The 18,456-nt window shown below is 32.2% G+C and overlaps 1 protein-coding gene across 1 annotated transcript; it reads right to left on the bottom strand.

The window, feature by feature from the left end:
• Positions 1-8,575: 8,575 nt before the first annotated feature.
• LOC134684416 (netrin receptor UNC5A-like) lies at positions 8,576-17,094 on the bottom strand. The gene is made up of 8 exons (XM_063543700.1): positions 17,070-17,094; positions 15,783-16,028; positions 15,182-15,352; positions 14,069-14,239; positions 13,560-13,665; positions 12,404-12,459; positions 10,846-10,937; positions 8,576-8,998 (listed from the first exon to the last, which is right to left on the bottom strand). The coding sequence occupies exons 1-8, from the start codon at positions 17,092-17,094 to the stop codon at positions 8,987-8,989; spliced, it is 879 nt and encodes a 292-aa protein (XP_063399770.1). The 3' UTR covers positions 8,576-8,986.
• Between the last annotated feature and the right edge of the window lie 1,362 nt (positions 17,095-18,456).

The raw sequence follows: 18,456 nt of genomic DNA, 5'->3' as shown, positions 1-18,456 counted from the left end.
CATACGCGTATGGTCGGACCATATGAGTATACGCATATGGTCATGACCATACGCGTATGGTCCAAATACTCATATGGTCCAGAACATACATATGTATCTAAAAAATGGAGATGTGGTAATATTCTGATGGAGACAATTATCTTACGGATGGTAAATGAAGTGCATACAAAGAAATGCCTCTTTCTGTCTGTCCGTCCGTCTGACTGTATGTGTGTCAATCTGTCAGTCTCTATAGTAGTCATCTATAAAACATTTCAAACGAGAAAACTAACGGTCTAAATAAAGTATTAGTACAAAATAATGAAGAAAAACATCGCAGTGAACAATAAACACTGAATTACAGGCTATTGTCCGTCTTATTGTATGTATATCTGTCTGTTTATCCATGACTGTATGAAACGCTCAGAAACGTAGATATCTCGAAAACGTGTCCATATGATGTCACAGAATTCCAAAACATGTATAGGTGCTAAAGGGTACCAAAACGTGTGCTTTTAAATGAAGATTAAATTTTTCATTCATTACCTTGGACTCACTTAGGTATACAAGACGACAATATAATTTCAAACATTAAAAATACATAGCAAGACAGGATAGACAAAATACAAACACACAGTATTTATGTTATAAAAGACATATGCCAAATCGTGATCATGTTATTTTTTTACTAAAACACCCAAACGTGTCCATATAATGTCTTAATGTTTCATTTTTATGTACGCCTAATCTTGTTCATAATTAGAATGCAGAATCAATTAAGTTCATTAATGGCCTTCAAATATCAATAAATAGTCCACCAATGCCACGTCATTCTGTTAAAATTATTAGATTTTAATATCGCAATGGTGCAATTGAGATATCAGGATGAATTACATGTACTGACTGATCTATCATAATACCTGTGATTTATTTTTCACATATTTTTATTTAGTTTTAAATAAATAAATTAAAGGATGTAATGTGTCTTACTACTATTTTGATATAATATTTGTGAAGTGTTTTTATTATAATATTGTTGGTTTTAAATTTAATGTTTCTGAGTTCTGTATAATATCTATAGAAACCAACCTAATTTTATCAACCGATATAAAGAAAATATCTAATAACACTTAAACTACATTTATGAGTTGTATGACAAACCTATTACTGCTAACTCGATTGGAGATTCTTTTCCACTTACACTGCCATCCCTTCTCAATAATACACATTGATAAAATCCACTGTCGTTTTGATTTGGGTTGTGTATTGTTAGACTTTTCCCTGAAAAACTGTACTTTGAAGAGGTTTGAAGATTCTGGTAGAAACCACTAATCAACTTTTTCCATTGATACGAAGCACTATCTGTTGTGCAATTCATAGTTGCGTTTGTCCCATTTTCAGTAATCATAATCGCTGAAATATATAAGATTTTATAATATGACGTAAAACGTACGACAAAAATTATGTAACGGTCACCTTGATTGTCTGCTGTATCCATAGTTATCTTTATCATTTCTTTTAAACTTCATCAAATCAGTATAAAAAAAAACAGTAAATATTATGACAATCTTTTCTTGTGCATTGTCTCTTTACACAATATGTCGTTCTATTAACTTGACTTATCCTAATTTTGTTTGCACAATATATCCATGATCGTTGTCGAGTTCTTGATTGTGATTAAAATTATAATTCATTAAAGATCGATACATTATTTAAACGAAAGGTGTTTAATTTTGCTATATTATTTAAGAAATAATTCATGGGGGCTTGAATATATCGTGATTTTACCACGGGTTGGCCATTTATGACAAATATTTTACCCTGAGCGATAGCGAGGGGTAAAATATCGGCATAAAGGGACAACCCGTGTAAAATCTAGATATATTTAAGCACCCATGAATTATTTTGATTCTAATAGGACAAATACGGCAATTGTTTTGGATCGAAGCGCTCTAGGTGATGGCATTTTTTGCCGTTCCCATAAGTAAACGCACTATTCAATTTACGTAAAATAACGGAGCAAACTAAATAAATGATGATGCTTAAACTATTTACAGTAACATATTTAGATAAGTTTTGATGAATCTAAATGATTCTTGTACTTATATGTCTCATATGTATACAAACATGACTAATATAACACATTTTAGCATCATTTGTTTACGTTTTTTGTTGTGATGATTTTCGGTTTCACAAGCGTTTATTTTCCGGTTCAATCTTATATTCTGACGTCATTGTTCTATGACGTCGGGTAGCTCATATTCATAAAAACACAAATGACATCGGAACAGCCCTAACAATATATTCATATTTTACCACGGGTGTGTACTGAAAGCTTTTGAAGGACGTCATGTTAGAATACTTTGTATATTGACAGAGCAGATGTAAGGATAAAAAATATATTGATTGAAAATATCTGTTAGGTAGACACTATGCAAACAAGAGGTAAGGGGGTGTTCAAACGAAATAATAGGTTTTTGATTATTAATCGTCGAAGAAAATGGAAAATATGTTGTTTTTCTTTCTTTTTAAAATATGTTGTTTCAGAAGGTTAGTGCCCATTTCAGTCAAGTTATAAACAGGAAATCGTACTTTGAACTTTTCCTTAGTTTAAATTTAAACCGAGATACGAAGCGGGTAAATTATTTTTTTTAAATCCAAGGATTAAAAAGGGGTCGAAGGGATATGACAGATGTTATCCATTCGTATGATATGTTTGAGCTTTTGATATTGCCATTTGATAAGGGACTTTCCGTTTCGAATTTTCGTCGGAGATCGATATTTTTGTGATTTTATCCACAGGAGGAAAAACAGAAAATAATGTACAATTAAGTGATAACCAATGATTATGATATCAAACCCTTGGTAAAATGAAATCACGAAGTGAACAACCGGGTCCTGATCAATATTGTCAAGTCAAATCAAACATGTGTTAAGGGCAATATGGATGGATATAAAAAAAAAACCAAAAAAAAAAACCAGTAGATGTGGTATTATTGTCAATGAGACAACTGTCAACATAGGACCTAATGACACAGAAATTAACAACTATATGTCACCGTATAGCCTTCAACAATGAGCAAAGTCAATCCCTCATAGTCAGCTATAAATGGCCCCGAAATGACATATTTAAAACAATTCAAACATGAACATTAACGGTCAAATTTATGTACAAAATACAAATGAAAAACGAAAAACAAATATGTAACCCATCAACAAATGACAACCATTGCATTACAGGCTCTTGACTTGAGTCAGACACATGCATACAGAATTTGGCGGAGTTAAACATGTTATTGGGATCCCAACTCTCCCCTTACCAGGCGGTGTGTCACCGAACGGAAAGGTATAGCATATATTTTACACTTTTTAATCCATCCATAAAATAAACAATTGATGAAATTATATTTTCAATGGATCCAACAAATACTTAATGTTTACTGTTTACATAGGCCAATCCAGACTGAAAGATTCAGTCCTGGTTGTATGGCTAATTTCTTAACGCTTTTAAGTGATTATAATGATACAAGTCACAGAGTATTGAAAAAATTAACCTACCAGCATCACCAACATAACATATCAGAAAAAGTAAAACAACAGATATCACAATGCGCTCCATTACGGAAAATGTAATCAGGAAGTTAATTTTTGAACACAACAATGTTCATCAGAAATGTATCAGGTTTTTAGTTGTTAAATAGACCGTGAATAAAATTAAAATGATATCTAAACATAAAATACACATCAAAATACATTTAATTTATAGTGAATAAAATTGATACACTTTGTATAAAATACGCTACAATTCGGAGTAAATGAAATATTTTACTTTTTCAATGATTATCAAATAGAGATCAAAGTATTTATGTATCAGTCATGTCAGTTAGAAGCTACTACTATAATGTACTAAAAGTCACAAAAGAGAAGCCATACACACAGTAAACACACTAGCTTTACATTACGATTTCTCAAATTAAGCAGGTTTACACTAATAGTAACAAATAGTATAAAAAAAAATATTCAGTGGTGACTATGTTGAACGAATCTATCCCATTGAACTAGATCTAGAGATAAATAATATTAAATAATATTCTTATGCAGATAATTCTGCTTCATATCTTGACTTACATCTAGAAATTTTAAATAAAGGTCGGCTGAAAAACAAAACTTTGCGACAAGAGAGATGATTTCAGCTTCCAAATTGAGAACATTCCACTTCTATGCAACAACATTTCAGCAGCGTCTGTATTCGGAGTAAATAATTCCCAATTGATACGATATTCCTGGGCTTATTTTTCCTACCATGGTTTCCTTAACAGAGGGTTGCTGCTCATAAGGAAGTTATTAAACAAAGAGTTCCAAATGGTGAAGTTGAAATCATCCCTTCGTAAATTTTACGGACGCCATCACGAGTTTGTTGACGGTTATGGAATAACCGTTTCACAGATGATATCAAATATGTTCCGTATGTTGTTACTACAATCCCTCTTCTCTTTCATTAATGTGATCTACCGAATTGAGACTATTTACCAAATTTGTAATAACATAAGCAACACGGCGGGTGCCACATGTGGAGCGGGATCTGCTTACGCTTCCTGAGCACCTGGGATCATTTCCAGTTTTTGGTGGGGTTCGTGTTGCTTAGTCTTTAGTTTTCTATTTTTTGTCATGTGTACTATTATTTGTCTGTTTGTCTTTTTCTTTTTTAGCTATGGCTTTGTCAGGTTTTTTTTTCGATCTACGAGTTTGACTGTCACTTTGGTATCATGCACCCTCCTTTAAAGCTAACTTCTAGTACCACCATAACATCACGAAATGTAGGCTATAGCCTAATCGCATTATACACGTGAACAAGTGGGTAAACAATAACCTTTTATAGTCGTCTACCATACCTAGCATATTAAGACATTTTTGGTTTAAACTCTCAAACTGTCCATTACCTTTAGGACAATAAGGCGTTGTTCGAGATAAGTTGACTCCAGCTAGTTTGCTTAACTCTTGAATAAACTTCGAATCGAAATATCGGCATTGATCGCTATGTACCTGAGCAGACACATTTAGTAGTTAGATAAGCAATATAGTTGTTTATCCTTATCGTAAGTTCACAACGCGTGGAATGGTCAATGATCACTAAATTTAAAAAAAAACTGTTACCTGATCTAAACTAGAGTAATCATTACACACCAACTCTAGTGGATCTTTAGACCGGATATTCACCAAATCTGCAGCGTGCATTCCTTGCGTAAATTACAGTTCGTACATGTGACAACCTTTTTTCTACATACTTGACCATAAACGTAAGCGTTAAATTACTTTTTTTATGCCCAACTTAGCGGCATTATGATTTTACGGTATGACTTGAAACTTGAAACTTAGTACACATGTTACCCATGATCTGATCTTTTTGATTGAATGCTAATTTAAAGTTTTGACCCATTTTTCACGGTCCATTTAACTGAACATAGAAAATGAGAGTGCGGATGGGGCATCAGTTTACTATGGACACATTTCCGTTTAACCTATAATATGAAATCAAACTGACATATAAAATCCAATTGCACATGGTAGCAATCTATTTATATTTATGTAAATATCGGGTTATGTGATCGTCGGTAGTATTCGGAGTTCATCTAAATATATATATAGTTTATAAGTTGGCGTCTATAGTAAAATACACAAAAAACTGATATTTATTATCGAGTACATGCTTTTTTTCTGTTTATTTCAGACTTGTTGTAATTTGGAGATTCGTAGTCTATCTATCTTCGTATTTCTGCACTCAGTCACAACTTTGACTACTACATGTACGTGCCGTTGCATGTGTGACTTGTTCACAATAAAAAAAGAATAAGTTTTCATTTATATGAATAACATTGGTGAACAAAAAAAAAATATATTCAATTAAAAAAAATGTGGATTATTATCCTATGTATGTTTCTTGATAAAACTATCTACATAACTGTTATACAAAAGATTGCTGAGGTTGGAAGTAGATTCCATTCTACTATTGAAATGAGAATTTGTAAGAATTGTAATTTGTTTAAATCTGTTTATAGTGGTTGGTATGCTTATGTCTTGTTCTGTTGTTTGATTTAATGAAAAAATCTTTAGGGTAGATTTGTAAATGTTGGTGTATAATTTTACAGAACACAATTAGTCTAGTTTGTTTTCGTCTCAATTGTAATGTAAGCATGTAGGTGTTCGAGCATATTTGAGACAGACCTGGTAATGTGGTATATATTACATGTATAGCGAGCAGCTCTTCGCTGGACAATCTAAATTTGATTTATTTGATTTTTGTTGTGCGGGTCCCATACGCAAGATCTCTACTCAAGCTTAGGTCTAACATACGACATGTAAGCCCTTTCTTTAATTTGTTTGGATGATACTTTTAGGTTACGTTTTAGAAAATTTAGTTTCATTTGCTGTTATATTATCTAATGTTTTATTTCATTTGAGATCTGGTGGAAATCTGGTTTGAGGATTATGCCTAAATATTTTGTAGTTCTTATCCCAGGAGTATATTACCTTAGCCGTATTTGGCACAACTTTTGGAATTTTGAGTCCTCATTGCACTTCAACTTTGTAATTGTTTTGCTTTATAACTATTTTGATCTGAGCGTCACTGATGAGTCTTATGTAGACGAAACGCGCGTCTGGCGTATTAAATTATAATCCTGATACCTTTGATGACTATCAATTTGAAGAATGTGACCATGAAGGATGTAGTCATGATTGACTGGTTTCTTTTGATTCTTAATATGGAGCATTTGTCTGGATGGAAGGACATTAACCAGTCTTTTTTCCATTGTGCCGCTGAATCAAAGTCCTGTTGTAATTTGGATGCATCATCTTTGTTTTTTTATGTTTCTATAGATGGTGCTGTCATCGACAAATAACTTTAAGGTGCTGTGTTTTAAGTATTCCGGGTAATCGTTAATATTTATATTGAATAAAATTGGGCCATGGACGGTACCCTGTAGCACTTCAGATGTTACCTCAATATTTTCTGATTGTTCACCGTCTAGTATGAATGTCTGTTTACGTTGGTGTAAAACATCGCCAATCCATTCCAAGGTATTATTGTCTATGCCGTAGTATTTTAACTTATGCAGTAACCTTTTGTGAGGGACTTTGTCATAAGCTTTGGCAAAGTCAATCCCAATGACATCAGTTTGTATGATGTTATAGTTGTCTTTTGCAAGGTATGAAAGATATTAATTGTGTCTCACGTGAGCCTTTTGGTCGACAGCTGTTTTTATAATCATATAAGATATTGTTTTATTCAAGATATCCCATTATTTGGACTAGCTATGATATGCTCCATTATTTTTTGCAAAGTAGTAACGTGAGTGAAATTGGCCTGAAATTTATGTCGTTGTGTTTGTCTACATTTTTGAATGCAGGACAGATTTTTGCATTTTTCCAGTCTGTAGGTATTTTTTTAGTGTTAACTGACTTTAATATATTTCCACATACTTCATCAGGGTTGATGTTATGCAATAGTTTGTTGACGCCCTTTTCTGAATTTGTTATTTCATTCATTTGTGCATGGCATGATATGTTTGTTACAACTATAGTTCATTGGTGTTACTTTTGTCATATGTTGTTTTAATCTTTTGTTCTGGTTCTTGACTGTATGTCTGATTTAATGTTTTCCCAGTTTTCTTTTTCGTATTGATGAATTTTTCTTGCTGGTATTTTGTTTCTTTTCAGTGATACTGTACATTCAGTGAATACGATGTCGTGATCTGCATTCCCAATAGGTGGCAATACTTCCAATTTACTTTTTATGTTAAGTGCATTTGTTTATAGGAGATTAAGTATTCGTTCACCTCTTGTTGGTTTATCTTCTATTTGATAAAAGGAGTTGTAATTTTTTTTATTTTTTTTTTATCTCAATGAGATTTTGATGTTGTTTATTGTCTGGCTTTTCAGGAATTACTGATGGTATTTGCCAGTCTATATGCCCAAGGTTGAAATCTCCCTTTACGATTATATTAGCTTTTGAGTTCCCATTTGTACGGCTTAGTAATGTATTCAGTTCTTCAAGTGAAGAACCCGTGACTGAAGGTGGTCTGTAGAAGCAACCACGAATTATTTTTCTGGAGTTAGATATTCACTTCAGCAGTTAGTAGTTCTGAGATTTCATCAGATATGATATTTTTTGATATGGCAATTAAGACACTACCATGACTTTGATTTTTTCATTCGAAGGACAATCCCCTGTATTCATTGTAGTCTGATATTGAAAAGTAATCATAGGCGGATGTTTCTTTACCTGACCAAGTTTCAGTTCCAAATATTATATTTGGTTTAACAGAATATAAGATCTCTTCACAATTTCTAGTTCAGGTTTTTTTGTTTTTCATTGATTTATGTTAAGCACACTAATTTGTGTATGTTTGAGTGTTTTTTCTACCTGGTTTATAACCTTTCTTTTTATGAGATGAAATTTCTTTTGGTTCACCAGCTGGGCTCATGCATGAATGTTCACTGTTAAATCAGTGAACATAATTTTGACAACCAATACCCCTTTAATCATAAATGAGCTAGAAATTCGTAATCCATTAATTTATTAACAAAATGTTTTTAACATTCCATATTTTCACTATTTGAATGAACCACTTATGTCACCTGCAGCATTTCGCATTACCAGTCAACAACAGTCACATTTGAAATCAATACAAGTTATCGGCGGTCAATTTGTAGAACGATCTTGGATGCATTTTAATATGGACATCGGAAATAAATTAAACTACTTGTCATTGAGCCATACTTATTTAAAACAAACTGGTTCCATCGAGGGTAACGCTGCTTGGTTCTATGACCACCCGAACGTCAATGACAAGAAAACTTTGCCGAGGCAAAATGTTAAAGATGACATGTATTGTAAAGTAAGATGAAATATCAATCATGAGATTCAGCATGCATTGAAACTCTCTCTGAAACTCAAACGTGTTGCCGGATATTTTCCAATATGGCTGTAAGTGATCCGTTATTGACACTAATATCTATTCTATAAATCAATATATATATATTAAAATAATTACACATAGTATAAAAATAGCATTGACAAATTAACAGCTATCAACGAAAATATTAGAACAAAACATTAAAATAAAGATATAGAAAAAGCAACATGTAAAGGAGTAGGTCCGGTAAGGACCGATTTTGGCCTCAAATTTCAGGTTCATCTGACAAAAGATTTTGACCACTTTTCAAACACTTATGTGTCTATTTCATTTGAATCAATTAGTTTATGTGAAAGATTTGAACTGATTAAGTTATTAAAAACGAACCGATTCAAGCTCAAATATGAAAAATCAACCAAATATGCCGAAAAATATCACTTTTCGGATGTTTTTTGTGAAAAATGAAAGTGGCCGCATCCGTGTTCATCCTCAACCTTTATATATGTTATGTATTATCATAAAATACAACTTCCATTTCAAGGTTAAGGATGAACACGAATGCGGCCTTACACGAAAACCGCATAAAATTTAACTAAAATGCTAGAATTGTGAGGTTTTCAGTAATTTAGCATGTCGACTTTAAGGTGCCAGACTGAGTACCCGATATATGTTCATTGTATATTCAGAAATAGCCCATATTTATGTAGCAGAAGCACTCTACTGTTCAATAAATAACTAAAAGTTTACATTTTGACAATTTCGTAAAACTGCTATATTTGAGGCCAAAAAGGGCTCTTACTGGACCTACTCCTTTGTACTTATAACATAAGCCATCCGAAGGTTCCAACCCAATAACAGTAATACACATGAAGAAATATATTTCCTGCGGTGGCACGTGCATATATTCAAGATACAGCTACTGCTGATGACAAAATAAAAATTGAGAAGAAAAAAAACGCAAATTAAAAGAAATGTATCCAAAGGTAGAGACTTCAGAAAATATAGAAGCAAACAAATTTGCGGAAGATAGATGTACATTACTCAGTCCCAAGCACTGCATCTTTTTTTTGTCTTTCATGACTAAAAGTTGAAACGTAATATCAATTCCAAAGTATTCATTTGTCTCTTTGACACATTCCCCATATCCATTCTCAATTTTATTTGTAGTTTTATTCATTAAAGGTTTCTAGACAAGTGTCTGTGTCTACATATCAAAGTTATCTAGATAATACAATTAATTATCTAATTACTACACAACAATTCTATATGAATATTCTTGTAATTGTTATAAAATGCATCAAATAACATAATTACAGCCTAATCTTTATTTATATTCAGTTTTTAGAAATGTACATGTGACGTCACTTTTGTGGCGTTGTTCCAGTCGTGTGACGGACAGTTCGTGATTATGTTGTGCTGTTTCGGTGTGCTGTCCTAGGTTATTTTACGCATTCGTTTTTTTTATTTTGTGGTTAGCATGTCGAAATGTCAATTGTTTACTTGTGTTTTTCTCTGTCCTGAAAGTTCTTGCATTTATTTGTACTGTTTTGTTGTTATTTTAGTGTTATATTTAACAGTGCCATACAAGCAATAGATTTGGCTAGCAACAAAACCAGGTTCAACCCATCATTTTTACTTAAAATGTCCTGTACCTAGTCAGGATAATGGCAATTGTTATTTATAGTTCGTTTCTGTGTGTGTTGTATTGTCGTTTATTTTTTAGTTGCTTCAGTGTTCCTGTTGTTTCGTTTTTTTCCTCTTATAGTTAGTTTTTCCCACGGTTTAAGTTTGTAACCGGATTTGTTTTCTCTCAATCGATGTATGACTTTCGAACAGCGGTATACTACTGTTGCCTTTATTTATCTTTTATTAATAGTCTTTACAACAAATAACATCTGCTTTAAGATCAAATAACTAAGTGTAAATAAAAAGCAATGAAAGTTTTACTCACATTTTCTATAGAATAAACATCTACTTCAGCGCTCTGTTTATCATTTTGGTATGCATGATTGACATGTGTTTCTTCATAAATATAAGGTTGAACTGAAAATTCAACAATAATAATTGATGTGCGTTTTCTCAAAATCAACTGCATATGTGTTGTATAGACTGAGTATTTGGTGAATGTATGACTCTTTCTTTTCAAATCAGATATTGATCTGCTTCGCAATATTTAAGTTCGGATAATAAAAGATGAATCGGTTATTGTAGTAATATTCTGTTTATCAGATTGTTTTAAAGAAATCCAACTTTTTTGATGAACATTTCTTTTTCTTTTCACATGCTTTCTACTATACTATATTTGACCCGAAAAAAATTACAAAATCACCACTTTCATAATTTTGCAGTCTCTTGCTGTAGAGTCGATTTAATTTAAACGTAATCAAATTGTAATGTAAACGCCCACTGTTATGTCTGAACTTGTAAGGACCATTCGGTTTTTACTATTTCAAGTATTTTGCCCCTTAACTTATCATCTCGTGAATATCGTATGCAGTTTATTCTAGAAACATGTGTCGTTAACATTGAAATCGGCATTATAAATTTAGCTAAAGTGACGAAAAGAACTGTATGGTTGTGGTAAACAAATGGAACATACGAAAAGCAGAATATGTGTTCTACATCATCGACGGAGCAGAGTTTATGTTATTGCTGAAAAATGGGAAATTGATATTTAAGAAGTTAAAACCATCCCATTTCAAACCGAGGGCTGAATCGCATTTAGTGACAATTGGAATAAATGTGAGATTAATAAATTCATACGCTACAAAATTAAACAATTTTACATTCAGCCTCAAAATGACGTTTCTGCCAGACGTTTTCAGAAATAGAAAACAATTGATCCCGATTCAGGAAGTATTTTGAAATAAAAAGCTGAACTATTAATGATAAAACAATATTAACCAACACATCAAGCTCTAAGATTCACTGCCGCAACATAATCCGAACGAGACGATAGATGTAATGGTATGATAACTTAATAACGGTGCTGTTAGACAGCTGGGTACTAAGGGCCATTAGGATTAAATTGCAGGTTTTCTATGGTTTTGTTTACTGTACATAGAAATAGTTGTTATGCATATGAACAGTAGAAAGCAACACAATTGAGAAAATGCTTTTGATACATATGTTGTAGATGTAGTTTTCTATCAGAATGTAAGCTTCGGATTGATTTATCATTACTTTGTGTTTGCGCTTGTTAATGACGTAATTAGAATGAGAGAAATTTTCTCAAGGATCCAGTATTTTAATTTGCAATCGGAAAACTAGAAAGTAATAAACATGATAAATGCGCATATGCAAATAAACTCATCATAGATACCAGGACTAAATCCTGGCAAATGACAGAAGATTTTCAATTCCTTTATATATGATTTCTGATTGACATAGTGATTTTCTATTGCTATGGTTCCTAAACTACGATTTGTATAAAAGACTTTCTGCTTTCTGGCATTGTTTGTTTTAAACTTTGTAAGTATTTACTTAATTTTCGAGATTCCACAACTCACCTCTCCTGATATCTGGTATGTCATAATCCGGCTCCTTTTTAGAATTATACCGTCTCCTTAGGAGAGAAAGTAAGATACAATGTAAGTATTACTCATTATTTTCATTATGGACCAGTTATTGTACTATCCATATAATTATTGTTATTATATATACCGAGGGAAGCTCGAGTCAATATTGAAGGTAATGTCACCGTATATGTTGTATTTGGTAATATTACACACTGTGTAAAGAATTTGTCTTACCAATTATTTTCAAATGGGGAATTTAGACGAAGTCACGTGCACAATGTTAAAACAATTTTAAACAAACATTGAGTCGACTCCGAATGCAAATACACCTTATCACTATTTGTCCATTATCACTGGACATCGCAATGTCTCCAGTACAATTTTGACGTCGCAATAGAAAATGTCTTGCGCCACAATGAAAAAGTAATTGCTGTATGACGTCAAAAATTCAACCGGCGTATATTCTTTGGTCGAGCGGAATTAATTTCCAAACCAAGTAGCGATAACGTGTATACGAACAAGACTGGGGAAACAATGGCGTCTCAAACTAATACAAACCCTCTTTATCATTTATAGTATATACTATACTATGACCACTATAATGTGTCACAACTCAATAACGGTTCATATATATTTAATACCCTAGTAAATTTATTTTGATTGTGGAGGGAAAGTTCTGAATAATGAAATAAATTTATCTACTTTACACCATATGCTTTTAACCTGATGGTTTTGCCTCTGCACAGGGGGTATATTGTGTCGTCCGTAATACTTTAGTTATTGTAAAGCGTGTCTTTGTCAAAGAGAGATGCGATGCCAATCATATGTAGTTTGATTTGAATTGATTAGGAACAAAAACTGATGCAATACTTCAAAACCTTATGACGCTATTAACAAAAGTAATATACATATAAAAGGAAAACTGTCTTCTCATTAACTTAAATGTGAAATTAATGAGCATCAACATAAGTTTGATATCACCTCTATTGATAACCTGTTAAAACAGTACATTACATTTTGTCTTAATCGTATTCGGATTCGAAGTATGATACTTGTTGTAATCATCTAGTCAGTAATAAATAGGGGAATTCTGAACGATCATGAAAAAAAGCTTTCATCGACTTTGCTGTATCGTTACTTGAAGTACCTTTTCGCATATATAACAACAAGTATTATTACTATTATAATGAGTAAGACACCACTGACTGTTCCAACTGCTATTGATATATTTGTTGATTGTTGGTGTTCTGGATCTGTAAAATAAATGTTAATTTTAATTTTCTTAATTGCAATGAGAATAAATTTAAATTAATAGCATTACAATGTATATTATTATTGCGTAAAATCAATAATTATAATCCGTCATAAAATACATGTGAACACCAAGTCAGGAAAATGGCCACTGTTATATTATAGTTCGTTTATGTGTGTGTTACATGTTAATGTTGTGTTTCTGTTGTGTCGTTGTTCTCCTCTTATATTTGATGCGTTTCCCTCAGTTTTAGTTTGTAACCCGGATTTGGTTTTTTTCTCTTTCGATTATGTGTTTCGAACAGCGGTATACTACTGTTGCCTTTGTTTCGGATAATTTCTAAAATAAAACTGTTTGCGGTATATTGAGTTTTTAAGTTGTGAAAAATTGGGAAATTACGTCACCTAGACATGAAGATAATACACAGGAGTTGAAATCATATTCTTCTCCTTGACAATAAGCGCCACCCATTGTTGAATTAGAATTGTTACAGTATCGTCTCCTACTTTGTTGTCCAGTTCCACATGTGACGTTACATACTCCCCAAGAATCCCATGACGACCATCCTGTATCAACTTGAAATATTAAGAACATAACATATTTAAAATAAAATGAAGGGTTTTTGTTATTAAATTTCATTTTATTGCAATCGAAGTGATTTTTACATTTTTGATTTTGAAATAATGAAAGTCATCTGAAATATTTTACTCACGTAGAACCAAACAAGGCTTAGTGTTCCATTTCAAAATAGCAATACTTATGGTTTTTTTTAAACCTATATGAAAATAACCCTTTTCCACGTACAGAAGCTTTACTGGTATTGTCCACTTTGGTAACTATTGCCGTCACTTTGCTAATGCATTGTTTTTACAGTAACGTATCCTGTGTTGTCCAGTTCCACATGTTACATCTCCTAATCGAATACTATCATCCCCACAAATAGTATGATCATTTATTGTATTCATAATAAAAATTAATAGCATTCCCATGCCGACAGTGCACAGAAAAAATTATGATATTCACTCCCACGGGAATATGAACCACCGCTACGGATATTTTTAGTAACGTCTCCTAATTTGATATCTATTTCCGCGTGTTTCGATACATGCTCCTCATATTTTCCAAGACGGCAATCTGACATCTATAAGTGTGTGAGCTTACATGTGTGTATATATGTCTATAAGTGAAATGTTTTGTGCATTGTGTTAAATAACTATTGTCGTAACTTTGCTAATGCATTATGTTTACAGTAACGTATCCTGTGTTGTCCAGTTCCACATGTTACATCCCCTAATCGAATACTATCATCCCCACAAAAAGAATGATCATTTATTATATTCATAATAAGAATAAATAGCATTTATTTTGTTTAACCCACATTTGTTTAACATTTCCGACTTTTTACGTTAAATCCTATACATGTGCAATTATTCCTGAATTCAATAACTAAATTAGGAAACCAATACAGAAAACAGTATCTTTGAATGAAATATGAAGTAATATTAAGATCAAATCACCTGGACATAACGATGGTGAACATAATCTGTATTCATAGTCTTCTCCTTGACACTTTGAACCACCATTTGCAGGTGTAGGATTATTACAATAACGTCTTCTTCTGTGTTGTCCAGTTCCACATGTTGATGTGCAAGCGTCCCATGTGTTCCAGGTCGACCAGCCACCATCAACTAACGATAGATAGGTGTTTTAGAAAATATATGTCAAATCGATATATGTAAATACCATTAAAATAGAGACATAAAATGTGTAATGAACAAAACACATATTATATGAATTTGCCTAAAGAATAGATTGTAAAAGTATGTTTTATATGAAATTAAATAATTTACTTTTGATTTTGCTGTTTAACAAATAAATTCCAAAATAGTAGCTCATATACAATTAATGCTTAAGATGCATAGTTTGGCCATTTCGAGACCAGATTTACATGGTCCATTCAAACTGACAAAATTAAACAGAACGAGTGAAAAACCAATGTAATAAACGAGCGACCGGATAAGGTTTGTATACAGAAATCAAATTACAGTGATGACATAAAATATAGAAAGTTGAATCAGAAGAACAAGTGTATACAATGTACAATTATACATAAGTTACCTGCTACAAACAACTGTATCAAATGACTCATAGAATATGAACCTCTAGTGGTAAATCCTTCACATCTATAAAAACCTTCATCTGTCAGCTCAAAGTTTTTTATTGTTAGAGTTTTATTTGATGTACCGTAATATTTGTCGCCATCTTTTAACAATTTAGTACCACCAATGAACTTCTTATACCAATAATATGCTATCAAACTTAATGGACATTCGAGATTAGTTGGCGATCCAATTAGTGATGTTCCTGTAAGAAAGAGTTGTTAAGATTGAAAAATTATGAATCGAGAACACATTTTACCAGGAAGGACGGCTTATACGCCATATTTGTATCCTGTCTCCATGTTATCAACATCTTTTTATATTTGTTAATTCAACAGACTTCGAATTAGTTGTACACAAAGATTAAAAGTTATACAGACGTTTGTTCTCTAAAATACGTCACAAAGCTGTTAAATTAAGAATTTAAAAACAAATATTATTAACCGGAAAATATGCTTTTGTTTTCTCAAATAAAACCTTTGATCTGCCATTTCCCACATCGGGTTAAGGTCGAAGCCTTATCACTCCAATTCACAACCTAACGAAAAATAGCTGAACGCCTCTGTATGCAAGCTTTGTAGATTTTAAGCATACATTTCATTCCGTTGTACGTCTGGGCCAAACTCATAAACTTAAAAGTAAATGTGTTGGAACAAAGTTTTTTAATATTTTAATGTTATTATGGAAACACACAAATCTGTAAAAAAAGAAGACGAAAACAGGACATACCTTAAATCAAATAAAAGAGAAAAGCATCGGAAGAAACTTCTGTCCTTCTTCTTTAGTAGATATTTAAATCATTTGCAAACCTATTGTGACCAAACATATAACCTATTCAATTTAAACACACACCCTAAGCATGCTAAATGTTTACATAAAACATCAAATACATGTATGTCAAATAGAAGGGAGAAACTAGGTTCGCTCTCTTCAATTATTTATGTAATAATAAATATGATAAACTATTTGATGTATCATACCAACGAAATTGAGACCACATCTCAAGTGACCCAGAGTATACGACGTTACTCAACTCCATTCCTAATTTTTACATAGATCTAGGAAGATGTGGTAAGAGTGCCAATAGGACAACTCTCCATCCAAATAACAAATTTAAAAAGTAAACCATTATAGGTCAAGGTACGGCATTCAACATGGCGCCTTTGCTCACACCGAACAAGGGAAAGCAAACGGTATAAACGATTTCGGGAAAACTTACAACTAATCGCCTAATTGCATTATATACCTTTATGTGTTGTCTTTGTTGACATAGTTGTTTGTTTTTGTAGTGATTTAAATTTTTGTAGTACATATCTATATCAAGTAAGGAATATAACAAATGTTTCTATTCTTTTGATGTTCTAGTGCTTGTGATTTTGCCATTATATAAGGGACTTTCCGTTTTTAATTTTCCTTGGAGTATTCTTTTATTTTACTTTTTACGTAGTACTTTGATTAGAACAATAGACATTTGTGAGGAACCGGTTCAAAAGGTTTGGCAAAGTCAATTAAAAGGACACACGTTTCTATCTAGCGGATGTTAGATTAATGAAGTGGATATAAAGAAAGGTCTCTTTCTGTCTGTCTGTCTGTCTGACTATATGTGTGTCAATCTGTCAGTCTTTGTGTTTGTCTGTCTTTGACAATAAAAAGATATGGTATGGTTGCCAATGAGACTCAAGTCTCAACATTAAGCCGAATGTCACAGAAATTAACAACTATAGGTCACCATACGGCCTTTAACAAGGAGCAAAGCACAAATTCAAACGTGAAAACTAACGGTCTAAATAAAGTTCTAGTACAAAATAAAAAAGAAGAATACCCCAGTATACAATAAACACTGAATTACAGACTATTGACTGTCTCTCTGTCTGTCTGTTTATCTGTATGTCTATCCATGACTGCAACGCTCAGAAAAGTACATATCCCGAAAACGTATCCATATGATGTCATTGACTTCCAAAACATGTATAGGTGCTAAAGAGTACCAAAAACGTGTGCTTTTAAATAAAGATAAAATGTTTTATTCATTACCTCCTACCCATACATGTATACAAGACGACAATATAATTTCAAACATAAAAAATACATAGAGATACAGGACAGAAAAAAACACAAATAGATAGCATATATGTTATAAAAGACATATGTCAAATCGTGATCGTGTTTTTTTTTTTACTGAAACACTTAAACGTGTCCATATAATGTATTACCGTTTCATTTTTATGTACGCTCAATCTTGTTCATAATTTGAATGAGTAATCAATTTAGGTCATTTATGGCCTTCAAATAGCAATAAATAGTTCACCAATGCCACGTCATTCTGTTGAAATTATCAGATTTTAATATCCGCAATGGTGCAATTGAGATACACATGTATCAGGATGAATTACATGTACTGACTGATCTATCATAATACCTGTGATTTATTTTTCACATATTTTTATTTAGTTTTAAATAAATAAATTAAAGGATGTAATGTGCCTTACTACTATTTTGATATAATATTTGTGAAGTGTTTTTATTATAATATTGTTGGTTTTCAATTTAATGTTTCTGCGCTCTGTATAATATCTATAGAAACCAACCTAATTTTATCAACCGATATAAAGAAAATATCTAATAACACTTAA

This window comes from Mytilus trossulus, chromosome 9, assembly GCF_036588685.1.
Source record: "Mytilus trossulus isolate FHL-02 chromosome 9, PNRI_Mtr1.1.1.hap1, whole genome shotgun sequence".
Lineage (NCBI taxonomy): Eukaryota > Metazoa > Mollusca > Bivalvia > Mytilida > Mytilidae > Mytilus > Mytilus trossulus.
The sequence above is the reverse complement of the archived record's forward strand: the minus strand, read 5'-3'. Positions and strand labels throughout refer to the sequence as shown.

What these genes read in the sequence shown, in the direction of transcription:
- LOC134684416 (XM_063543700.1), bottom strand. Translation starts at nt 17,094, where the DNA reads ATGTCAACAAAGACAACACATAAAG. An exon ending in GATACAGTTGTTTGTAGCAG is followed by an intron (nt 15,353 to 15,782) that starts GTAACTTATGTA and finishes ATCTATCGTTAG; the next exon opens with TTGATGGTGGCTGGTCGACC. An exon ending in TTCACCATCGTTATGTCCAG is followed by an intron (nt 14,240 to 15,181) that starts GTGATTTGATCT and finishes TAATATTTCAAG; the next exon opens with TTGATACAGGATGGTCGTCA.